We start from the raw sequence: 26,560 nt of genomic DNA on the forward strand, positions 1-26,560 counted from the left end.
GTAATTGCAATGTAGCATGATGTTACGGTTCGTGATGATGTTGTTGTTTAGACAATCTCCAGGGAAAGTGTTGTTTTCACAAAGTGTACTGAGATTCTGCTGTGAGGTAATTAGAAAAGCATGACTGATTTTTTATTCCATTTCATATCCTCTCTTCTTTAGATATAACAGTCTGAGAGTAACAACAGCACGATTATTTATATCTTTCTGATATTAGCTAACTGGTCCTTGCTTTGAAAAGAGCTGTATTCTACCCAACCCCTTCTTCTCAAATGTTAGCTTTATAAAATTCATTAATTTATTGACACAGAATGTATTTCCAATCATGACAGAGTTTCTCACAGAATGAGACTGGTGACAGGGTTTGTGTTTAATTACCATTTTCCAATGTTAAATACCCTTTAAAGTCCTCTGATTAATGCTATTCAAATCTAGAACTGTGTCTGGGATTGAGATCTACTTTGTTCAGTACTTCCATTAATCACAAAAAATGATCCCACTTACAAATATTTGGCCCCCAAAATGTTCCAAGTCACACTTCAGTTTAGAAATTCCCCTTGTTCACAAAAATGGACTGAGTAGAAATCAACATAGGAAGCAAATCCTGGCTGGGGAAGGGTCCCCAGAAGTACGCAATGCAGTTGATAAAGTATGGATTTTATTCTGAGAGTTGGGCATAAAGGTAATCTGGGATTGAGCTAAGAGTAATCTTGAATACTCTCCTGCCCCAGTTCTGCCCAGTGCTAGTTGTAACATGGCAAGAATAACAGGACATCCCACAGCTCAACATTTTCTGCCTGGTCTAAGAGAGACTTTAATTTGATAGAGCAACCGTATGATAATATTGCATTGGAGGGGAAACCAGCCAGAGATACACCTTCACTGCTCTCTACTCTCAGAAAAGCAAAGACACGAAACCTAGCACAGAACTGGATATATACAGCACTCATTGCCAGTAAACCAAGGCACTGAATCTGCATCCTGAAAATGCTGTGTTTGCAAATGTATTTAATTCCAGTTTATTGCATCCTCATTGATTTTTAAGACACATGAATGAATTATACATAGTATAACCCTAATGATGCTTTTTGTTTGATTTTCTTTACACTTTTAGCTCCAGAAGTGTTCCAGGCCTTTATGGACGGAGGCCCAGGATACTCATACCCTGTTGACTGGTGGTCTCTAGGAATTACAGCATATGAATTGCTGAGGGGTTGGGTAAGAATATTACACTTAGTTGTTATTTAATGTATTGCCTGAATGAAATGCAAATGTTTGCAGTTTCCCAGAACATGCCCTAATGATAACTTTTAAGTGACCAACGCTGAGGCTGTGGTCAGGGATGCAGTTCAGAGCCCTTCCCAGCTGACAACATTCTTGGGAAGCTTTGACCTGACATTCATTTATGTTATAAAGTTTGAGTAAAATGAACATAGGCTTTTGGTGTGTGCTAAGGTTAAAATCTAATATTTCAAAAGCTAATCAAAATGGTGAACTAGAAACAATGGAATCTTTTGCAGATATAAGTTAAATTACCTCAGGCTTCATTATATCTTTGATTCTCTTATATAATGTCTTCAAGAAGCTAATATAAAATCCCTGCATCACTGGCCCAACTACAGAAAAACAGTTATATGCCAGTTCACTCATTAGTTATCTCTAATCAGTTCTGCAAATAAGTATAATGAAAAATCTTTGCCAAACTATTTCACATGGAATGGCAAAAGTCACACTCCCAATACAAAGATCTCTCTCTCCAGTGCCACATGTCAGTACATGCTCTCAAAGCAATGGTGTTTTAAAAATGTATATTGTTAAAAAAATAAATAAATAAAAGGTTTTGCAATTTTTCTCTGTCATGATTCTCAATTTTTATCTGAACAGTGAATTTCTGGCAGTGATAAGAAAAGTACATTCTGAATCCTGGCCACAGAGGGAGCTGCTAGATACACAAAATAAAATGAAAATGTCCATCTGCTTTTATATCAATCCTTTCACCACTGAGTTCTCCAAGAAAGGAACAGAATCAACGTTCATACAAGGACGGCTGAAACTTCAATGACTAATCACAAAAGTTACCCAGTGACTTTAATAAATGAAAAATGATGTGGAGGATATCTATTTGCCCAGATCAGTACAGTTGTCTTTGAATAAGCCTGTCTGGCCAGAGACAAGGCAAAGCTGAGACTGAATCAAAATGTTTTTTTCTAAATGCAAACACTTCCATCTGTCCATGCTCCAGACAACCAAACCAGCTGCTTGTTTTCTCCCAAAGAGCTGCCCTTTCCTGAGGAGCAAGGCAAAGGGTGGCTTGGAGCGCATACCTTTGCATAAAACTGGAAAAGGTGTATTTTTTCCCCCAAATTGTATTTCCACATGTTTTCAGTCTCGTTAAGTCCTAAACTGACAGTAGTAGAGACGCGGGAAGTGTTGGTAGTCTGAGGAATGGTGCTTCACCCGAGGCTTGTCTGCAACAACCTCAAGCTCCAAAGCCCCATCTGCTGCAGCACCCCTGTGCAGATGGCTGCAAAAGTGCAGCACACGCATACAGGGCTGCATGGTAAGCAGCCCACTTCACTACCATGCAGCCCACCCAGCCTCAGAGGAGGATGATAAACTGCAGCAGTTCTCATGCTTTGCGTTCCTCCAACAAGCATCCATTGCTTGAAACAGTGCTGGATTTTCCATCTACAGGAGTAACACATTTGTACACTGCTGCTCTGATAGTGTGTGGCTCTAGATCTCATACCACATGTTGCACATGCAGTACTTACTATGTAAAGCCTAATTCACAAGCCTTTATGGGTAGTACTTTGGAAACAAAAGGCTACACTTAATAAAAGATAAATCATCACAGTCTTCATGAAGAGAGCACTGGGAAGCCCAGGCACTGCAGGTCCAAATAACACATACATCCATGCAATGAGTTAATTTTAGATTTCAAAAAGAGGTATGAAAAAAGATTGGGTTGTGGAAAGTCTGAATTCTTACTGTGAATCTCATGCAGATTTTTGTATGCTTAATGTCTCTTTCTGCTGCTCAGTAAAGTCAGGATTACAAAGCTTCCTTTAGCCAGCAATATTGCATTTGGGTACATTAGATTACAAGATTTTCTAGTACTACAAGCTAAAAAAAAAACAGAAGTAAATTAGCAAATTCTATTTTCATATGAAATGTCACAGGAACAAAATGATTCACCAACTAATTTGAATGGATACTTAGCTTGAAAGAAAAATTACAGAAGAAATACATCTATGAGTAATGATATTCATTATCATCAAATAAAAGAACACATGCAATGAATGATTAGCTTAAAATTGTCACAAGATATTTTGACATTTCAGTATCTTCAGTACAAACAATACTGAGCTCAAGGAAACATGAATTGTGTGCATTTGTTATCCATTCTTGCTGAATTGATATTGATTTTACTTAATTCCAGAGGCCATATGAAATTCATTCAGCAACGCCCATTGATGAGATTCTCAACATGTTCAAGATAGAAAGAGTCCACTACTCATCTACATGGTGCAAGGGCATGATAGCATTACTAAAAAAGGTAAGAAAGTGCCAACATCTTCCATCCTCCCTTTTCTCCTTGCACAGAAACCCCTCCAACAATGCAGAACATCAGGACACACATTAGATAGGCCAAATCTTAAAGGATAATGAAGTAGTGCTGCTTCCTAGGGTTTTCCAAATGTTGTTGATTTTGTACTTTTTTTTCTTGAGAAATTGGATTATTCTTATTCCTAAACTCATACTTTAAATAACCAGAAAGAAACAGAAACCTACTTTTTTATTTTAAAACTGATTCACTAATGATAACAAAGCTTTAGGAAAGTGTAATTCCCAATGTGCTCCCTCTGCTTCCAGCCAGGGAGCTTTGAAATTAAAAAGGCTGCGTTTCTTGCTGTCCCATGTTGCTACAAATGCAACAATAGAAGTCAAGCTGCTTCACTGGAAATGTCACTAAGCTACAAAATGGGGTTCTTTTTCAATGTGTCATGACCCTGCAAGGTGTGTTCTTCTTAAAACCCCAGTGTATTTTAATTTTTGTCTACACTGTAAGATTCATCTGTCTCTTCTAGGTATTTCAAATCATCAGCACTGATGATTTTATGGATGTTTGAATAGAGAAATGGAAGAAATTCTTCTTTTGTAGCAATGAGCCATCTATTTTTGATAAGTGGAGCAACAAAGTGGTCAATTTTAATTGCTGCCAGCATTCTCAATGTAACCATATCTTCCAATAAAAATGAAATACAAATTGTTGGGTGACACTGAACTTTGATATTTCACGTCACTTGGAATCTTGTCTATTTGTAAACAAGCTTCTGTTACTAATTCATTTATACAGCTCATGTTTGCAGCAGCCATCTGGTAACAGTTAAATCATACATATATTTCAACAAGTTATTACTTCAATTTTTTTGGATTGTACCTTCTAGAAATTGTTAGTGAATTCCATAGCCATGCTCTCACTCTGTATCATGTACCATTACAAGTAACGCCTGTTACATTTCCTGTTTTACATGGTATCCAGTCCCTTAGAGAATGTCTTGTGTTTCATCACAGCTCCTCACCAAGGACCCAGAGTGCCGTCTATCAAGTCTTGCAGACATCCAAAGCTCTCCATACTTAGCTGATGTCAACTGGGACGCTGTTCTAGAGAAAGCTGTGACCCCAGGCTTTGTTCCTAATGTAAGTCTACATGCCAGATGAACAGAGTTTGCAAATTCCAACTTTATCTGGCAAAGCATTTGCAAAGCTTTTAGTATCCCAGTATGCCAATCCTTTTTCCTTCAAAACAGTTCCAAAAGACTGTTTCCTTTTTGACAGTTTCCTTTCTTAAAGTGTTCAGATTTTGTGAGAAAATTTGCTGGAAATTATTTTTTCTGTGATAAAAGAAAAAATTTTAGAAAAATTTTTTAAAATGTTCTTATTTTATCTTATTCTGTCATTTGTAAATTGAATGGATTTGAATATCATGAATGACGAGCAGTAGCTGTAGCGTTAACACTTTCTTGACTTTGTTCAGTTGCTGAAACTATACTGCACTGCAATTCTTCTCCAAACAATATACATGTAGCATACTAAGAATGATGATGATGATTATTATTATTATTTACGAAACTCTGCTGTTAAGAGCTGGATATAAACCAGCTTTGGTCTGGAAGTGTACAGTCAAGCAATATGTGTCACTCTCTACAAGCCCTAAGTGCTGAGCAGGGAGGTATGGTAGCTTGGCTGTACTAATGAGAAACAGTAATGGAAATACAACTTTTCCACATCCAGCTGACTTACATCCAACCATCCAAGAGTCTGGGCATAACAAATATGGAACAGTCTCCAACTGGCCACATACAAGTATCTTTAACTCCTTAATTTATAGTTCTCATGAGGATGTTTGGTTATTTTCATTTGGATTCAGATATTCTTTGAGAGTGCCTGGGAGAGCATATGCATGTTTCCTGAGAGAATGGGAAAAAAAGTTATTTTAGACATTACTGCATAAGGAATTATGAAACCTATGTGTTGGGTACTGCTTTCTTGGCCAAGTGGCTTTCTTCTGTGTCTGATGTTGACAATGGTAAGCGTGGTAATGTAAACCGTGCAACAATGCAATGTTTTTAACTGCTACTTTTAAATGTATGTCCAAAGACGTATATTCTTGTCGCTTTGGAAGTCACCACACTTGAATTTTGGAAGGAGGGTAAGTTTAGGAGACATTATAGAACTAAGAGTTGAGAAAGTTATTTAACTGAAAAAAAATAAAAAAATAAAAAAATAAAAAATCATGGTGTCAAAGACAGATGAAAAGGATTCAAATCCTAAGATTTCTTCACTTCCTCACTTTTGTTTCTTGCGTTTTAAAACCTGAAGAATTGCAAGAGGGAAAACCATAATATTAGTAAAAATGAACAGCCAGAATACTTCAGAAATGTGAAATTAAATTTGAGTCGCAAGACTGGTTCTTGCTTGATGCTGGGAAAATGTTCTATTTTAAAAGTAGAAAAACAGTGTTCTTTACCTACAGAGATTAATCTGAAATTCCTATTAAAACCTCTGCACTTCAGGATAGAGATTGATACTGAGGAGGTTTTTCCACCTGATCAATCAGATTTACTAGGAAAAACAATGAAAATGTGAGTCAAAGTGTCTTTTTCAGGCTGATACATCTTTACACAATATGCTTTGTTATTTCAAGAGACCAGGTTTGACCAAGAACTTCCCAAGAACCTTACTCAATGTTGATCAAGGAAAGCCTTCACTTATTAACTGGGACCAAAGAACAAAATATTTATTGATTTTCCGGTTTTAGGTGAGAGGCTGAGTTGAAGTCAGTGAATGCCATCATCTGGGTAGAGTCTTATCATTTTAACAGCTTGGTGTTTCATTCAAGAGTTTGTCTTGCCTTCTCAAGTTACATGGGAGGCATGCAATAAAAAAGGTCCATTTTTTTTTCCTCCCTCTGTAGTCTGACCCACAGATACATTTTTTGACTGAATTACTATTAGTGTTTCTGTACTGTATTGTTAAATATTCAACAAAGAAAGAAATAATTTAATAAATGAAAGTGAAATTATTTAAGCCTTAATGCTATTACCACAGATAAACTGGAAAATAAATAAATAAATAAATAAAAAATAAAAAGCAATGATACTTCATCAAAGAGTAACTTTGAATGCTTTTTTACCAGAAAGGAAGACTGAACTGTGATCCAACATTTGAACTTGAAGAAATGATCTTGGAGTCCAAGCCCCTCCACAAAAAGAAAAAACGACTTGCCAAAAACAAATCCAAGGATGGAACTAAGGAAAGCTGCCCCCTGGTAAGTTGGAGACCATAGTTTCAGCCACTGGCTTGTAATATATATTCTATAATGAGCAAAGTAACTGAAGTTCACTTTCACCATCTGTGAAAATACAGTTGGTCTCAATGTTTCTCTGTGTTTACATATAACTGCAAAATCCTTCTCCAAAAATGAAAAGCAACCGTTTATCTCAGTGAAATAGTAACAGTATATTGTAGCTATAATCATTTTTAAGATTATCACAGATACCAATTTAAAGTATAAAAAAGTGTTGCCAATTGCAAATCTGCTTCCCACACACTGCCAGATATTTAGGAGTATTTATTCAGTGCTAGTACCAAAAGTGAAGAGTACCCAGTAAAATGTTTATTATTTATAAATGTTTAAAAGCTGTCTCTCAAGGCCTTGACTAATGTGTTCCACATAGAAAGACATACTGAGTAAATAGTGTAAACACTTGTGGAGATAAAGAAATAACCATTTTCCTCATCTGAATTTTCATTTCAATGGAGTCTTTTTAATGAGTTCTGTTGCTGCTCTGAATAATTTTGAATGCTTTCAAAAACCATTTTTCTTAGAGTCATCAGACTTAAAAATCCCCAGAAATTCTTTGTGGGGAACACTTCCCAAAAGAGAGAAAGAATGATTGTGCTTTCAGGGCCCACTTACAATGAATCTTCAAAATACCTTTTGGCGGTGTTCATTCATAAGCTGTTTCGTTCAGTACCATTTCTGTTGTTGTGATCTTGTCTATAACTTTCTATCATTTTTAATCAACCTATTCATGCTGTTTTTTAAAGAACGTACACCTGCAGCAGTGCTTGGAAACCGTTAGGAAAGAATTCATCATATTCAACAGAGAGAAGTAAGTGCATTTCTTAATGCCTCTTTAGCATTCACTACTGAAATTAATTTGAGAATGATTTCTTTCTCCCACTCTAAAGAAAAGTGATTAACGATCACATCAGCGGAGCTAAAAGCCTGGGTTTCCACTCACCTCATCCTCTTAGTCTCCAGTGCGACAGTTTTATAGTTTTATCTCTGCAAGCAAGCAGAAGTGCCTATGGTGGAAGTAGATTAGAAAGATAACATCAGTGTCCCAGACACTTCTCTAGAGAAGCCATTAACAGTTAAGGAAAGGGAACACAATGCAAGGGGTTGTTTTTTCATAACAGAAAAAAAAAAAACAAAGAAAAAGATACCCCATGAAATTTTAATGATATGAGTGGCAGGGTTCTGACTTGGAAACCCTACTCATGCTTCACCATCATAAAATAGGTTGTTTAAACAGAGGTTTTTTCATCAGAACTAGGTATTTAAAGTATATCATAAACAGAGGAAGCGTTTCACATTTACACAGCATGTAGAATCAGTAGAAATACAAGCCCGAATATCAAGAATATCAACAGTGTTCCTGGTCTTTGTAAAACTCCACATTTAAAATAGCTTACTGTGTTTGAATCTGAGCCAGTGCTGAACCGTTTGTATTATGGATTGTAACAATCAGAAAGATCAGTGCAATGGAATGGTGATACAAGAGGTGTAATGACAAAAGAACTAGTGTGATGGAAAGGTGTTACAAAGAAAAAGTACTTACCCATTTCTGAAGATCTAAGCTCACAAGGGAAACCCTATAGGAGAGAGATCTCTACCAGAGATCTTTTGACAGTGACAGCCCATAAATGAGGTCTGGGAGAGGGTGGAATCCATCTCTTCCGGTCACTCAGGTGAACTGCCTTCACCTGTGCTCTCAGGGCTGACCAGCTCCTTTCCCCAGGAGATCAATCAGTGATTCAGGCCATGACTCAACAGTTACCATACAGAGATATAACAGGAGAATTGTTTGTGGTTTACTGTTCAATTTCATTCAAGTATGTTCAGTTGTTTCATTTGACCTGAGCAGGTATTTACCTGGATTTCCAAAGTCACATGTTGAAAGGAATTCTTAGGAACAACTGCAGATGTTGAAAGACATTAGCTGTTGCTACAAAGACAAGATCCCATAAATGATTGTATCAGTCTTACAGGTGTTAATCCAAAATGCACCTTAAAATTAGTTTCAAATTAACATAGTCAGATGCTCTGATATTCCACCATGGTCCTCTACATTAAGCAGAATCAATTTTACAGTCTAGCTGTTTGAAAATATGCTATGCAATCACAATTAAAAAAACGTAGCCTCTCTTTCAAGGGGAAAATGAAAATCCCCAAACTAGAAGTATTCTAGGAAAAAACACAGGTTGAGCAATGTAGGGTCACACAGTGATCTTTTTGTAGAGAGTAGAATTAACCATTCCAGTTCTATGTCTTGCAATTAATTACTTGTAAAACATTTGCTAGGAAAAGCAGACTGTTTTTATAGAATATCTCTCTGATATTATAAGGCTGTGCCTCTTTTTAAATATGTATCTTTAATCTTACATCAGATGTTGCAAATCTTGAAATAGATCATATTCATTTTCATTTGGCAAAGCTCAGAAGACAAGCAGGATCTTACAGTATGCAATTAAAAGGGGACAAATGGAATATTTGGTTTAAAGCTAAAGCTCACTATACTTTAAAAATGCAGAAAAAATTCAAGAGGCTGACTGAATAGCTGAATAATAGACTGAATAGACTGAATATTAGACAATAGCTAAGCGTGAACCCAAGCAAGGGCACTGCTGTGGGTCGCCCCAAGTGAGAGCAACCAGCAAAGCCCAGCTCTGGTCAAGTCCGTAGGATTGGTGAATCCAAGCTGGCAAGAAACTAAGCAGTGCAAGTGGGCATGTTGGTGATAGATCGATGATTAGACTAGGTGACCTTAGAGGTCTTCTCAAACATTAATGATTCTATGATTCTATGATTCTGAGTTAATGCTGGCAAGTACAGAAACTAAAAATCAATGTTAGCAAATACAGAGTGTAGAAATTTTTATTTTCCTATTTCATTCTAAAGTTTAGTGTATAGTCATGGGTATTCACAGGAATAATTTAAGGAAGATGAGCATGAGGAAGTACGAGTACATACCTTTAAGACATGATTACACACTCTCCCAGTACAACGTAAAATAACAAGAAAAACAGCCTTTTGCAAGCCATGTTTGAAAGTGGTGGAGGAAATCTTTTGTGTTCTTCTCTAAGAGTGGCAGTAAAGTCTGTTTCTTAGCTTCAAATATAAACTAAATGGACTACGGTCAAGAATGTCCTGAATCTCAGTTGAAGATTAAGATTTTATGTTCATTTCAGGGACTTGTTTAGCTCTTTCTGCTGACAAATTGACTTTCTTGTTTGTTTGTTTTAAAATTTATCTCTACGTATACATGCTTTATTGTATCTAGAAATGCAGCACCAAATATTCCGCAGTATCTGCAGGCACTTTGCTAGCAGTTCTTCCAGAAGCTGATCTTATCTTATTTAGAAGCTGTAGGCTATATGTTCTTCAGGGAATAAATAAAAAAAATACTGTGCAGATAAAGCCATGATGTTTCTTCCTGGCTTCATTAAAAAGCCGAGCATGGATTATCTTGCTATTTTGGTGCTGTAATCACTAAAGAAATCTTCATGTACATCGACATTTGGTTATGAATGTTCAAAACCTGAAATAGCACAAAATGAAGAAGCAGAAGCAATATTTTCTTGTAATCTCATTTCTTATCCTTTATGGTTCCTGAGCCTCTTCTACTCTCTGAAAGACATCTTTAAGATTGAACAGGTGAGCAGATAAAGAAAAACAGGAAACACAGGAAATATCTGCACCTCAATCAGAATAATCCTTCAGCTGAATGCTTCACAAACTTGTCATCAAAATTATCAGACTAGTAATGAAATTATATAGCCACATATTACTAAATAGAACATGCATTATATACATACAATGCATGTGAAAATGGATTCAAAGTCCCAATGCTTACTTTAATTAAAGGGATGGAGCAATGAGGAAAATTTCTATATTTATAACAATCCAAATGGATTGTTTTGAAAACTTAATACTGAAGTCAAAGATTTTTCATTTCAATTCTAATATCCTGTAGTAGCATTTCTGTGATGTTCAGCTATCTAGTCTCTATTGATTGAACAGATTTCACTCTTTCCAAATGCACTTGGGCCCTGCAACTACACTAAAAAAAAAACAAAAACAAAAACAAACAAACAAAAAAAAAACAAAAAAAAAAACCCAACAACAGCAACAAAAAACGCCACAATTTGAAATAGTTGGATGTTTGTTGTGCACCATGCACAATCCCTCTCTTTTCTTGCTATGCTACTTAATGTTTGGTCATACCTAATTCTTTCCTAATAGATATTGAGCAGCTGTAGTTGTACAGTCCACTTCCAGAATAAAGAGTAGAAGCAGAGTGACCATACTTCAGATATATTAAGATGCTTAAAATCATATTTTCTGACTTTGTCCACGTCATATGCAAAAAAATCTTAATTCTCTGTACCAAATTAATGTTCACTCTTTTGTAGTTCCTTTTCTTTCAGATTCAAATTCAGGGTCCCCAAATGATCCCTTTCATTACAGCTTGATTGCAATTGAATATTCATACTGATTTGCAATATATCTCATTGAATGTACTTTTCTTAACAGGTATTTTATGTCATTTAGTTTCTTTGGAGATATGTCTAGCTTTACAGTCCCCATAATATCTGAAAGTTTTTTGGCTGAGGCTATGGCACAACTTTTCATCTCTTCCCACTCCTAACTTTGATTCAACAGAAGTCTATCTATCTTCATCTGAGCATTTCAAGTATTTGTGCTGCTCATCACTGATCTCTTCTTATCCCCTTTTTAAAGGATATGTCTGCTTTTGAACATTTCTCTTGGAATCTCACACCTTTCTGAGCATGATTGAGCCTAGGTTGTTTTTTGGTGCTAATAACCACTGTGCAGTCACACAAGCTCTTTCTTTTTTTTTTTTTGTTTACCACTCATTATTACTACTTTAGTATTACCTGTCCAAATGTTCATACTTGGGAAACAAAGCTGCCTAAAGATTTAAGCACTAGCTAGCCTAAGCTGATCATTGTTCTACAGGCATACCTTCAAACTCAGTTTTGAGGAACAAGTGGTCATACAGAAATTTTCAATAATGTGTTCCCTTCACAGTTTCATGGAAGAAAAAAAAAGAAAAAAAAATAAAAGAAAGAAAAAAAAGAAAAAGAAAAAGAAAAAGAAAAGATAAACAAACATTTGAAATCTCATTTTCAAAGCCTTCTAGAAAAAAGAAAATAGCTGAAGTTTTCCCAAGCAAACAAACACATGACTGTGGTTGCTACACTTCACTAAACTAACATCCATCTTCAGGAATGAATGTTTGTGGGGGAAGGGATGCCTATATCAAAGTATTCTCATTGTCAAAGCAATGGAGAGGACCAGAGTTTCAGGATAATTAATGTAGAGTATCAGCAATGCAGACAACCAGAAATAAACCTAATGAAAACAAATCAAAATTCAATTCATAGGTAGAGGAAAGGCAAAACCATCTTCATTTATACACATCTCAATTTGGAAATGTACCTAAATTTTATGATTCTAAGTAAAATATAATACATTTTTTCCTAAGTTACACTGAAAAAAAATCATATATATGATAAATGATGGACTCACAACACATCACAATAATTCAATGACTGTAAGGGACTAGCATCATGATTTCTCTTTGTCTTCATGTCCATAAATGTCCATGAAATCTAAGACCCTCTATATACTCATTGGTTTGGAAAGTCTGGAAATGTCACCAGATAGGAGGATATGCCACTGCAGACATTTATATCCACTTGCCTTATTTTTTGATGCTCACTCTCATCTGAAATGGGCTACTCTGAGATGGGAATCTTCATTAGATGGGATATTTGTGTGTGCTTTTGTGTTATCTCACTGCTAATATAGTATTCATCTTCATATAGAGTCTGCATAAGAATACAAGTTTTGCACTGTAAAATTTTTACATGTAGGAATATATGCATGTATACATATAAATTCTTTTTAGAAATAGGGAAAGTAGAGCAAATTTAGGACAGTAAGAGACTAAGGTAAGACTCAATTTTCCTGTGTTCTTTCTGGGGCATAATATAAGTCCTGTTGTGGATTCTCCTCAGTGTCTAACTCAGACAGCTCTGTGTTCAGTTCAGTGACTTCCACAAGCCCCTGTGTTAGGCAACAACTTTCCCCAGGCATTGTGTAGGGAGGTTTGGTGGCTGATTAACTGAAGGCTGAAATGATGTTATGTGATCATGCTACCAGCTAGGTCTCTTTCAAGTGAGGATATTTATTCTTCAGGGAGTAAAAAGGCTGCAGAAGAGAGAGATTTTCCGTGATTCTAAGTTCTGGAGTTTGGCAGAGAAATCTCTATGAAGAAAAAGTGGAGAGAGATGAGGCAGGAGGGAGGTCAGTGCAGGCTATTCTTGCTCCCTGGAAACTCATAGACTGATTCCTGGAAACCTGTTTTAGCAAGAACAGGAGAAAGGTACAGATGAATTAGCCACCTCCAAGGCACTGAGAGTTTTTACTGAGCCAGACCAGCTTCTTACTTTATAAAGTGTCATTAAATAATCCTTAAATTATTGACTTTACAGCTATCATGGACATGCAGTTTTGGTTAGAGATGCCACAGTAAGGAAACTGGTGCTGCTGGGCAATGAAGTTGTCACAGATATGATTTTCCCCTCTAATCTCTGATCCAGGATCCTTTCCCCAGCAGTATGGACAGAGATGAAAAGGAAAGAAAAGAAGCAAGATGTGACTGAATAGTAACATTTCAGTGATGGATGGCTGCCCTTCAGTCCAGTCCTGCTTATTGATGGTAATCTGCCACGTGGGGTCACAGACAGAGAGCTGCAGATGTGTATCATCATGGCAGCAAAGGAACAGGCTTTTTCAGGCACCATGCTATTATTTACCTTTAAGTTCTCTGCTTATTGTTATCCATTTAATTGTTATCTGCTGCCTGTTAACTGGCATTTTGACTCCAGCCCCCTCTGTAACACGCTCTTAGTTCCAGAGGCTCGATGGAGAAAGCTATGTTTGAGGACATTTCTGATAAAATGTAGATCTACCCTTAGATCCCTACCTCTAGGAGTTGTCTTCCTCCATATGTATCTCATTTGGACATGACCTAAAGGATCAGCCTACCTTGAAATTTCTACCAGAAGAAAAAAGAAAGAGAAGATATCAATGCAGTGATTGCGAAACAGCTTTACAGGAGGGTTACTCTGTATCTTTCAAGAAGTACACTGGAAGCAGGCTTGGAGACACATCTCCTATTTGACAAACAATTTTGGCACTCACTGCTGAGAAAATATCCTTAGTCGTGGGCATATGTTTGCAGTTTGTAAACTGGATTCTAGAATTTTATTTCTCCTTCTGTTCCCATGAAACCTATTCACCAATATGTCATTGGGAAAATTAGAGTTGCTTTCTTGTTACTTGTGCATGTGGATCCACAAACATACATCTAAGATAGAAAAACATTTCACATTTTATGACGTGGCTGAGCAAAACACTTACTATTTAAGATGGATCTGGTCTTGAACAGTAAATAACCCATTTGTAAGGGACACCTTTGTTTCTAGTCTAAGCAAGGCTTTAAAGTTAGTGCTTATCCATTGTTTTATTTTCTTAAATGGCTGTTCATTGCTTGCTGTTTTCATTCATTTACACCACGTCTTCTTTTTTTTTTTTTTTTTTCTTATTAATTCCCAGGGTAAACTTGACATCTCAAAACATTGTAGGTGAACACGCTACAGCATCCGGTATAATTTGTAACTTGACTTCCACATACAAGTATTTTACATGTCATTCACTTTGTATGTGCACTTGAACCCATTATGCTTGATTATAAATTGCTAGTTGATAAAAAGTTATATTCGTGGGCATTTACTGAGAGTAATCACTCAACAAGAACCATCAACCTGAATCAGTTACCCTTAGTAGAAGCATATTTCCCCAAGGGGAAAAGGTGGGAGTAAATGACATGAGTGTCAATGGTCCAAGAACACACCTGCACTACATGAGAATACTTCCTCCAAAATTTTACTTTTCACATTCATTTGTAATGAACCACACCTTTTAGTCTGTGCCTCCATCATTTACATTTTAATGGAGTTTAAAGAAAGTTACTTGAATGATTACACGGTAATTGAGTGTGCTGTCAAAACACATGAATTGCAAAGTATTTAGAAAAGAGATCTGAGATTGTGGTTTCCACTGGAGCAGACAGCACCAAGAGGACATGTTTAGAGTCAAAGGCAGACAGCCTTAAATACTGGTTAGATGCAGAACAACTACTCCAAAGGGTGTGTGCAAGATTTTAAAAAGAAAATGAAATAAATTGGAATTAGATGTCACATCTGCATGGATGAGCAGGTAATTGCACCCCTGTGCTTTTGGGTGACTTCCTTACCAGCTCTTGGCAGTATTTATTGGCATGTGATATGTACTAGGCTTATAGGACTATCCAGTTTCAGCATGCCTGAACAGTGTGGGTGTAAATTAGCTCCAATACAGAAGCACACTGGCTCTGCAAAGCAATGCAGTGTGTGCTGAATTTATGCAGCTGCTTGACAGGAACCCTGAGTTTGTGTACAGAGAGGAAGGGTATCTCTATTTTTCTGGAGATGCAACAAGACTAATATTCCTCTAAACTAATCAATTTAAAGCCTTTTATTTAGTTTAAGCTCCATTAGTGAACACTGAGGAGACTTGTATCTCTCAGGATTGGTCTGTGACACATATATCAGATAAGTTATGCTGAAACTCATTATTCTATGTCAGTTCCTCTATCTTGTTTTGAGAGCCTGAGCTAATCTTTCAGTTGTCTACAGTTAGCTGGCATAAAATCCATTCCACAGCTCTGGGCTCATTTCATTTAGGTGAAAATAAATGCCTAGTTGCCAGTCGAAAAGGCACAGGCTTTCTGTGTCAATCAAGGTGTCTCATATGGCACTGAACACCACTAAGGGAAAAACTACATTTGAGCCACATGTATCCAGTTCTGAGGACCGGAGGCCAAAAACAGGCAATGGTGACACTGCTGCATGATGAGTGTTGAGTCCCACTCCAGTATGTTCTAAAGCCAGCCCCAGTATGCTCCCAGCTTCCACAACAGCCCTATTTTCAAGATTAGAAAACCATAAGAATACAACCCAGCCTGCACTGCTTAGGTTCCAGGCACCTATCCCTCCATTATTTTATTTTCTGGTATGAGGGCAGTCAATGCCTAAACATGGAAAACTCTGTTATTGTTTTCTGTCACGAAAGCCCTCTTGGATATCATTGGCAGAATGGGGCATAAATGAATAATTTGGTAGATAATCAGGTTATCATGTAAATTAATCCCATGAAGAACTATTTTATCAGGCTGCTATGACACATACTGTTATGGAATCAAAAGTCTTCTTTTCAGAATCAGAAATTTCTAAACAAATTGACAAAATAAGATCAGGACTTACCTCTATTCATGTGTCCAAGTCATATGCCAGCTCCTCACCCTGCAAACCTGGGCATTATACACGAGTACCGAAGGTCACAATTAGATATGTGATTTGGAACAACAGGATCTCCTGTGAGGACAATCCAGAAGTATCATATTTGATCTTTTTTGTTTGTTTGCTTCTTTAATATTAACACTGGGAAAAAATAATGTTTACATATTTACAGATGGAAGTGTAAAACAAGAAGTAAATTCCTGAGTTTCTAATCAACTCACAAGCTCATTTTAATTAGCTTTTTAAAAGAAGAATGCAAACACATGAATTTCCACTCCATTCTGATATATTTGGTGGTTATTTTGTTTAGGAAAGTAAAAATACTCTTCTAAGATATACTCGTTCTGTTAAGAAAAAAATAATCAGGTGAGCTTTGCTCTCTTCTTTCTTGTTATTTATTTTACTTTTTCAAAAATAAAAATGAAAAAAATGAAAAACCTGGCAATAAGAACTGGTACACAGAATAATGGAAATATGAAAGAGTAGCACTCATTTGTAATTGCAAAATACTGTCAGCTTCTTCAATTTCATGAAAAACAGAACACAAGAGTTAATTTATAAGCAAAATGTTCAAAAACGCAGGCAGAATATTACGTGTCCATGTATCAAATTCAGTTCTTATTCTTCACAGTGGCAGCCAGATGAGAAGCCAAGCTGCTCAGTAATCAATAATTCTACAAACACTGCCTGCAACTGATGTTAAAATGTTAGCAGAAAATAGTGGGAAAAGCTTTCAAATGAAGTATAAGACTCACATGCACAAAACACATTATTTTTGAAAAGACGTGTGCACACCACTGGACCTACATATTACTGCCAGATAACCTCCCTGATTTTGTAGCATAGGCACTTCTGCTTCAGGACACGAGTTACTATAAAGCTTAAGCAAGATACCTTTTAAAAATGAAAAAGCTTAGCACGGACTTGGAGAAGTCAATCTGTTCTTCTGGTTAAAGCATGATGGATTATGAGTGCCATGAGCATTTCTAGTCAGCATCAAAACAACAGAACAGAGTCTTTTGGGGGCTGCTGGGAGAGACATCCCAGAAAATGATTTGCAGTGACCAATACTGTTAGCTTTCATCTGCATACCTTCCATGTGTCACTGCATATTCAGTATTTGGATTGGAGATGTAAACAAAAACATATTCCTTCTCTTAATGTTTACACAGATATATAATATTCAAGTAAACCAGCAGCTTTCCATTTATACATTCTATCACACCCTGGGTTAGCAGTACCAAGTGTGATGCTGAACTTTAGGTGATAGTGTGAGTCTGAGTCTTCACAGTTGAAACCCTTCTGACATTTCTCAGAAAGAGTTTCTCTGAATAAATCCACTTAGAAATTTAAGGAACACAGGGATGTGCTCTGTACTTGCTTCACAGGGAAGAAATAAACATGTTTTATTGTTGAAGGTAGACTCCAAAATCCTATTAAGGCTTTTTTTTTTTTTTTTTTTTTAACACCTGACTGAGAACAGTACCAAGAAATAGCAATTTAGCCGTGGCTGTCTACAGCTAGCCTATATCTTGGCTAGAGACACTGAGTATTTGCAAATTTGTTGGTGTCCCCATGAGTTATTGCTGCTGTAGGGTTTCTCATGCTTCATGGACTGCAACTTCACAGCATTGTACCACTACATAAAAATGATTTTCTGTTTTGCTAGGGTTTTTGCAATATTGCTGGATATTTTCCATAATGCCCATCAGTTTTGTTATGTGGCATAATATCCACATTTCTAGGAGCAGGATATAACAAAACAATACCTGTGTACATAACTGTCTGGCTTCTTCTAACTTCCTTATAAAATTTCATGGATATATATTTATATTGAGAATGGAAAAATTTAGAGTTATGTTTTGAAGCGATACTAGCTACAGAGAGTCTATATTCAAAAAATATTGTATGTGTACTAAGTGTCCTTATCACTGTTCTAATGTCCCCCTTATATCTTCTGTATCTGCCCTAGTAGACAAATCATTGATATGCACAGTGATGTACTGTTGAAACATTGTCTTCCTTAGCATAGTACTAATGGGTGGGCTTTTTTCATTAGGTTGCTTTTTTTTCTTGATTTGGACATGTTCATAATTAGTCTCCCAGCAATACCATCTGCAGAAGAGATCAACAGTATTTAAGTGTATCTGATAAATGAAAGAATTGAGGAGTGTTTCTAACTATTTAGAAATCTGTCCCCGAGGATACATTAATTTGTAAACTTAGTATAGATGTACCTGCTCATTTTGGACCTCAAACCTCCTGTTTGTGGAGAATAACTGAGCTAAAATTTTCTACAGGTTTATCTACTCTCAAAGGTTTATTTCAGGAAATATAAAAGTTTCCCTTAGTTGAATTCTTTATCCTGCAATAAAAAGACAATTTCTAAAGTTTGACTTACTGTGCCTTCCTTTTGCACAAACCAAAAGCAAATGCATTTGTTTTCACTGGAAAGGGGGTTGAAATATTAATAGGCTAAGATAAGGTACTAAACATAGAAATGATAAAGCAAATGCCACAGTCTACTCACATCATTTTCTTTCTTCCATATTCAGGACAGTTCTTTGTAAAACTCTCAAACTTAATATAGTAAAAAGAGTGTTCTGTGGATCCTGGTGTACATGGAGTGGTACTTCAGTCTGGCTAGAATTCTCTCTATGCCGGGAGAATTTTTAACCTTAATGGCCACTGTGTTTATTTCCACATTTCTGAGGCTTCTTTCTTCATTACTGGAGAACATGCTGCTCAATACTCAGTGTTGCACACTATTGAAATTGTATGGATCAGCGGTGAAAGCAAAGATATCTGTGCTTATGTACTCTTTGGTTCAGCAGAACCACTCTCAGTTCCCAGCATAACTGCATTTGAGCCTACTTATCTATTTGTGCAGAATTTTTTTTGAAATAAATTTAATAGACATTGTGCTAACTCATTTTCAGCTGAGAAAGACTGTGGGCTTTTCCTTCAGGTATGATTATCTGCTAGAGACATTTGTTCACTCTTTTCGACCACAGCTGGCCATTTCACCATTTACCCTCTGTTCATAGCATTCAGCAAAAGAATAACTATATGGTTCAAAACCACAACAACTATGTTCCCTGTAAGCCATTCATTCTCCCTGGGTCTTTATCAAGTTATCACAGGCTGTGGCTGCATCATCTTAAAGGAGAGAGAAGTCATTCACTAGAAAGCAGTTTCCAACAAATGATTTATTGCACTAGTGCCATTTTTTTTTTTTTAAACAGAACGGCCTGGAGTGCATTTATTTTACCTACATGTGTTTTTGTAAAGCTGACAATATCTGATGGAAAAATGCTCCAGCTATAGCATAAAGTGATCAAGAATGCATGAACAAAGGGTGAATTTCACTTCTGAAACTGCCCAACGTTTAATTGAAGAGACTACTTGTTCACACACAGCTGCAGTGGTGAGATTTGTTTAGGTCTTGACCTGAGCCTCTCTGAACTTTGGAGCTATATTGAAATACAGAATAATTGCCTTATTTTATTTTTTTTTCCTCAAATTGCAATGTTCTGGGTGAAGAGAAAATGCCCCCAGGAATGTCTCCAAGACCAGCTAAATCATTCTGTTTGGAGAGTTTCCTGTTTCTTAGTCTCTTACAAATCTGAAATCCTTACAGTTGAATCTGTAACTTTTCTTCCTTCTATACTGAACATATTGTATTTGACAGCCCAAAGACAAAATTTCAATGATTTTCTTCATCTGGTGAACAGAGCTGAGCCTTAAGCTATTACTTGGTGTTTCCCAAGTTTGCTATCAGGTTTCATTAGATGCCTGCCTTAGTTTTAGAAGTCTCCATTTCCTTTTTCATATCTTTCATACCAGTAATTAGTCAATTTCTTCTCCTTGCCTTTGTATTTTTATACATGTTCTTTTTGTCGCTACTATTTTTCTGACCTGGAATTATGACTAGCTCCAATCAACGTGAGATTTCAGGACAAATAATTTCCTCCTCAGCTTCACCAATTTACACATTCTCTACTTGTAGGGAGAGAGGCTGAAGAACAGAAAAGGGCTGCAGTTTGCCCAGAAGGTGACAGTGGTAATAAACAGAATCACTATCTTCTGATTCTTTATATGTTTTTACATCCTCGGGACCTACTGGCAGGAAGCTGTTAACATACTCATTATAACTGCTTACAATGAAGTCTTTAACATAATTTTGAACACTCGATAATGTGATTTATAACATTAAACAGTTAAATAAGAGTTAAATTTTGTTTGCATCATATTAATAACCTGTTGCTTACTTTGATATTTTGTACATATGGTTAGATACAGACAGACAATTTCTGTTAAGAGGATACAATGAAGCACTGCTGAAATAACCTATTTCACCACTTCCAAAACCCCATAATCTAAGTGTGCTTTAATAACAGCCCTTGAGTAGAAACAGAATAAAAGAAAATAAATGAAAATAAATCAAAAATAGAAAGCAAATCAGTAGAGAATGAGAAGTTTGAGGCTAGGCAGTGGTATCTTTTGAATCTTTAAATGCTGCCTTTATGCCAGCTTCAGTGGTTTACATTAAAAAAGATGTTTTTCTGCTTTCTGCTGTTACTGAGAGGCTTATTTTTTCCCCATTAATTTTAAGGGTGTGGTGAATGCTCTATTTTTCGGAATGTTATGGACAGAATAAATATTAAAGAAATTCAGGGGAAAACACAAGTCAGAGATGATTTCTTGGGTCTCCAAAAAATTGCATCATCCCACTAATTATCAGTTTACATAGGCCTGTAACCCACAATATTCAACAAGAGTTTCCAAGCACTGTGGCCTTTTCTTTTGATGTTTACAAATACCTTGGTCATACAAGGGCCAGTATCTCAAACCCTGAAGCGGTTCAAGACTCTGATTCAATTACTCCCTTGGTAGTTCTCCAGATCTCCTTTGAAACCGTTGTAGAATAAAATAAAAACCATGCCATCACATTAGTTATGTTCCATCATTTGTTGCCAAGATAGCTTCAACAGTAAGTTATGTACACCATTCTGCTGTACAGGAGCTATATATTTCAGTTTTCTTAGGACACTTGGATGAAAATCCTCTCTTGATGATTTGTCAAAGTTCATTTGAAAGAATGAAAAGTTCAAAGTTCATTTTTATTCCTTAGTCTGCCTTATATTTGTTATTTAATGTGCCAGTGTTTGTGCTCTTTTAAACTGTGTCTATCTGGAAAGTGTTTTCATTAAAATTAAATATTCTGCCTTAGACCTCCATTTAGCCAAGGCAGAATTTTCATGTTCTTTTTACATTCAATTCTGAATTTTCAGTTGATGTCTCTATAGTCTTTATTTCACCTTTTTCAAACTCACCCTTTACATTTACAGTTTTTACATGTTTTGTCATTAAATAATTTATACGTATTCAGTGTTACTTGCAAGGTATTTCTGGAGTATATCATACCACTTATGGTCTCTGTTCCAAAGTGTTTCTCCCATGGTGTCTCCGGTGACAGTTCTTAGTACCTTTTCTTGGGAATACATGACCAGTTTATCATTTTTAAGGAAAATAAACCAGAAAAATTCCACCAAAAACAAAAACAAAAACAACAAAACACCAGTGGTTCATAGTTTAAAAAAAAAAATTGATCTCTACAACAGCTTCCCCATGAATCTTTACAGCTCTTTACACAAGTACTTATGTCTTTTTGTATTTGGAAAACTACATTAAGTATTAAAAGAGCCACTGGAAAATCAGAGAAGTTTATACCAGCCTTGAACAGAAGCATTGAGGAGTTTGATGGTAAAATTATTGGTGAGGATTGCAGGTGCCACCTGGTCTGCAGCTGTTCTCTAGAAAATGGCGCCTAGAGAAGACGACTTTACGCAATGCAAGATTTTTGTTGTTCCTTGAATATATATTCACCTGACATGTTTTCTTGTGCTGGTAGGAGATTTGTTGTGCTACATCTAGGTAGAGGTGACCAAGCCAGAGAAAGCACAATCCTCTGCTGGTTATTTGCTTTGATAGGAGGAGGATTTAACCAATGCTTGACTGCACAGAGGAAGAGAGAAGGAATTCAAAGGCATTTGAGACAAGGAAAGCTAGGGAAGTTATAGACGTTGAATGTTGCAGAAATCTATTTTATACACAGGTATAGTGGTTGTCCATAAGACAGACAAGTTACGCTGGTTCAGTTACCTGTAGGTCAGAGCTGTAAATCTGTCAATGTTTTTAACCTTCGGCAGACTTAGAAGGCAGCAGGATGAAAGCGGGCAGACTTCCAGCACAGAAAGCAGAGCATCCTTGCAGAGCCATGGGAAGCTTCAAGATGGGCGTAACAACAACTTGCTTGGACATGGCTGCACAAGAGGCTGCAGCAGCTAGTGAGCTACAGCTTTCATCTAGGGGTAAGAAAGGATCCTCTCCCACACTCCTTCACACTCACCCCTTGGATCCCAAGCAATCAGTCCTCCTGCAGGATACCCAGCTGATGGCAAGCCCACAGAGAAACTGGCTGAGAACTTCCATCTAAGACTCTGTTCTTCTGACTCTGCCACTGGAAAAAAAGTGACCCTCAACAACAAAATACAGTTTTATAAGTAAGTTTGACTTTCCTTTTCAAAATCCTGGAAGAAAACTTGAAACAATTCACTAGAAAGCCTCACAACTATTGCCATGTTCCTGGCCGCTTGCAAGAGACAAGTTGCACCGGGGCCAGCTTGATCTTGAAGGCTTTACGCTATCCTCTCTGTCTCTGTTAATTAAAATGATCCAATATTGAATTTTGTGGAACTGCTAGACACAGCTGTTTCCAAACATCTGCTGTTGAGTTTATAACAGATGTACATGATGTAAATACATGATTGTAATGTCAAATAGGATAAACACTGAATAATTTCATTTAACTACCTGAAGACCACTGGCAATGTTGCATCGTGAATGTCTTCATTTTGTACTTTAACTTCACGCATTCTGCTCTGTAGTAAGAGATGTGACCCAAGCCAAGTCAAAGTATTGCTAGTGACTTTTGTGGATGCGGGATCAAGCACATCAGCAGTGTTTCATAAATATGACAAAGACTGATGTTTACAGGCTGACTGAGCCTGAGCTGAAAAGCAGCTTAGTAAGGAGAGCTAAAAAACAAATGAAGAATTTGTTCAGATTCACAGCTAAGTGTTATAAAATGTGAAGAAATCTGTTTCCATGGATCTATTCTGGATAAGAATTGTCTTGAATAGAAAGAAACATACATTATCCTTTGGTATTGATTACGTGAAATCTCTTTTTTTTTTTTTTTAAGTAAAAAAAAAAAAAGAGCATCCACATTCCATATATTTAATACATTTATGGTATTTTACAACTTGTACATCCATGTTTTGATAATAAATGCATGCTCGTTCTGTCCAATTGTGCTTTTCTTTTTTAAGAGTTATGTAAGCAAATTTCATTTCAAATTTTTTAAGACATAATTTAAGACTTTGGAAGTGACAGGCATTTTATTTGTAATAACCTATTTTTACTGTATTGTTTGTAATCAAATAGATTTTAAAATTTGGTTTCACATTATATGTAATTTTTGTCAAAATTTTTTCATAAAATACAGATTTTTATTGCTCCATGAAATAATATGGTGTTCCTATCAACAACTGAGAAGTTTTGCTAAAGCAGTAAGGTAAAAATTTTACATCTGTTATAAGCATAATGTGGACTCACCTGATCAATTTTGGCACAGACTGAAATCGTAAGATCAAAGGGGTAGAGATTCTTTGGTCCTAAAGAGGACAGTTTTCACTGCCCGGAATAAACTGTTTCATGATCATCACTTCTTATAACGATCTTTTTTAAAAATTATTATTAATATTTTTTTTCACTTTGGAAGTTACAGAATGCGTAACATTCTATATGACACCTGGAAAAATCTATTTCTCTGTTTCATTTACAATGTATTATGGTCTTTCATCTTAATCCTAGTGAGAAATGAAAGTTTGTATGCGAGCAATCCTAAACAAATTAATGGCGATTCTCATTTGCGGGATCCAGGCTGTAACAGATATTACAGAATAAAGAAATGAAGCTTTAGGAGGCAAGGACAGTAATACATGAAGCATGAAATGTTCTTCAGATGTCACTCACAAGGATGTCAGTCTGCATTTGCACCATGGAACTCCTTGTACTGGGTTGCAGTGCTTGCTAACAGACACCCAACCACCAAGCAGCCTGTCTATTGAACAAGTCCTGATCCACAGCCTTTAAAATACAAGAATTTCATCAATGACACATTAAAATCTGAGGGTTTTTCCGGCAGGTAAAATTCAATTAGCAGCAGGAGTCTTTTGAACATTTGCAGTTTGATCAGGCTCGTGGCAGGGGACTTTCGCCAGTGCTTCACTAAGCTGTTTTTGAGATGAGCCTGGTTATTTGATAGATGGCATCTCCTTGAATGTGTTTGTAGAGTATTATGCACGAATGCAAGCCCACTCAAATACTTTAATTTCACGGTTGTCACCACACGGTCATTTCTCAAGCAACTTTACTTCTTGAAAAAAAGTCATGGCACTGGTGCTCAGGTGTATCCAGAGACCATGGCACTTCCACTGACTGCAAGCTGAGCTTTACATTGCATATAACTGTCTTCATCTATTTACTGTGCAGGTCAGCAAATGCTCTTGGCTACACTGTGGAGACCCAAAGCACTTTTCATCTTTCCATTCTTACATAGCTATAAAGAACTATCCTACCATGAGAGGCACTGACAATGGTGCAGCAGAAGAGAGCTTGTTCTTAGCTTTGTGAGAATCAAACAGTGACTAGAAGGAAAGTCACATGGCTTGGGAATAATCTCAAGAAGTTCTGGGATGGGGTTTGTCTCCTTGAACTTCAGACTTGAACAAAATGCATGTGCCTACAGCTCAGTTAGGCAGTTGTAGGCCCAAAGAAATGAATAAAAAAAGATGCTTGTAGGATGCAGTGCCTTTGTTCTGTCTTGTCTCCTTCAGCAGATGGATCTCCCTGTAGCTCTGCCTACATGGGGTATAAAGTCAGTGTACACAGGCAGTTCATATGCAGATACATATACAGTGCAGTGACAGATGAACTGTGTTTGATATGACATAGGCATTTTGTGGAGATGCTGTCTCATCATTACAAGAAAATAGGAATAATTGTGTTCATTTTAGCAGCAGTAAGAATGAACAATTTAAACAGTTTCCATCCTTACATGAAAAAGTAGTATTTTATTTTATACCAAACAGACACTTGCAATAAGTGCTGCCTTGCTTTTCCAGCAAAAATGAAAAGAGAGAAGCTAAACCAAATAAATGGGGGAGGTTTTTACAAAGTACTTCGTGAGACAGAAGGGAAAAACAAAGTGCAGAAGCCATAAAAATCAAAAGAAACTCCTTGGGACTCATTTATTCTGTATGGCTTTATTGCTTTGCAAAAACAGCCAGTGATCCTCACTCCCGAAGTCTCTTTTTGTTTCTTGTCATCATTTCAAGGGTACAATATTTCTTTCTTATTTCTCTTCTAGGGAACAGAGAGGGAAATCTAACACAACTGGAAAGCAATTTGCTGCTACAACATTTTATTGCAATGCCACTTGCTCTGCAGTGTTACAGTTCTGCTCACACACACACATTCCCACAGCATCTCTCTACCATAAACTCTGCCAGATTCACCTTCTGTTCAGTTTGCTCCTTCTACACTGTGAATTAAATATTGGCACAACACTGTAAATGTTTAATTACCAACCATCATAAATACAAATAGCTCTTTTCATCTGCAGTCTTGACAAAATGATTAATGAAATATATCCAAAAGATTTTAATGTAGATTTTTGGAGGTGGGAGGGATGGTAATAGATCTTGGTACACTATTTACATGAAAATACTTAATGGAAGAAATACTATACAGCAATCTATCTATCCATCCATCCATCCATCCATCCATCCATCCATCCATCCATCCATCCATTGTATCAATTTAAATATTTTCTGCTTGCAGGAATAGACGATCACAATTCAAAACAGATTCTTGACAGCTTAAGCTAAACCTAAGTACTGGTATATTGGGATGCAAAGTCACTGGCTGAATGAGACCCAAAGAGTTGTTCTGCTTTTCATTTGCATATTAAAAAGTATTTAGCAGCAAAGAAAAAGCTTGCAGGTTTTGAAGAGGTTCATTTATGGTTGTGGTGGGTGTTGGAAAGCAAACAGATATTCTAAGTGCCTTCATGTAGAAAACAAACAAATAATAATAATAATAATAATAAAAACAACAAAAAAGCCAGGTATACATTTGAGCCTCT

At 36.5% G+C, this 26,560-nt stretch overlaps 1 protein-coding gene across 1 annotated transcript in view; it reads left to right on the top strand.

The window, feature by feature from the left end:
- STK32B (serine/threonine kinase 32B) overlaps positions 1-24,350 on the top strand; it is a 129,974-nt gene extending 105,624 nt beyond the window's left edge. Inside the window, exons 7-12 of the mRNA XM_015862540.2 lie at positions 1,115-1,218; positions 3,443-3,559; positions 4,579-4,704; positions 6,704-6,835; positions 7,618-7,682; positions 22,500-24,350. Coding sequence (XP_015718026.1) covers positions 1,115-1,218; positions 3,443-3,559; positions 4,579-4,704; positions 6,704-6,835; positions 7,618-7,682; positions 22,500-22,638 — 683 coding nt within the window. The 3' untranslated portion in view covers positions 22,639-24,350. The remainder of the gene's footprint in view (positions 1-1,114; positions 1,219-3,442; positions 3,560-4,578; positions 4,705-6,703; positions 6,836-7,617; positions 7,683-22,499) is intronic.
- Positions 24,351-26,560: the final 2,210 nt, after the last annotated feature.

This window comes from Coturnix japonica, chromosome 4 (genome assembly GCF_001577835.2).
Source record: "Coturnix japonica isolate 7356 chromosome 4, Coturnix japonica 2.1, whole genome shotgun sequence".
In the NCBI taxonomy this organism is placed as follows: domain Eukaryota; kingdom Metazoa; phylum Chordata; class Aves; order Galliformes; family Phasianidae; genus Coturnix; species Coturnix japonica.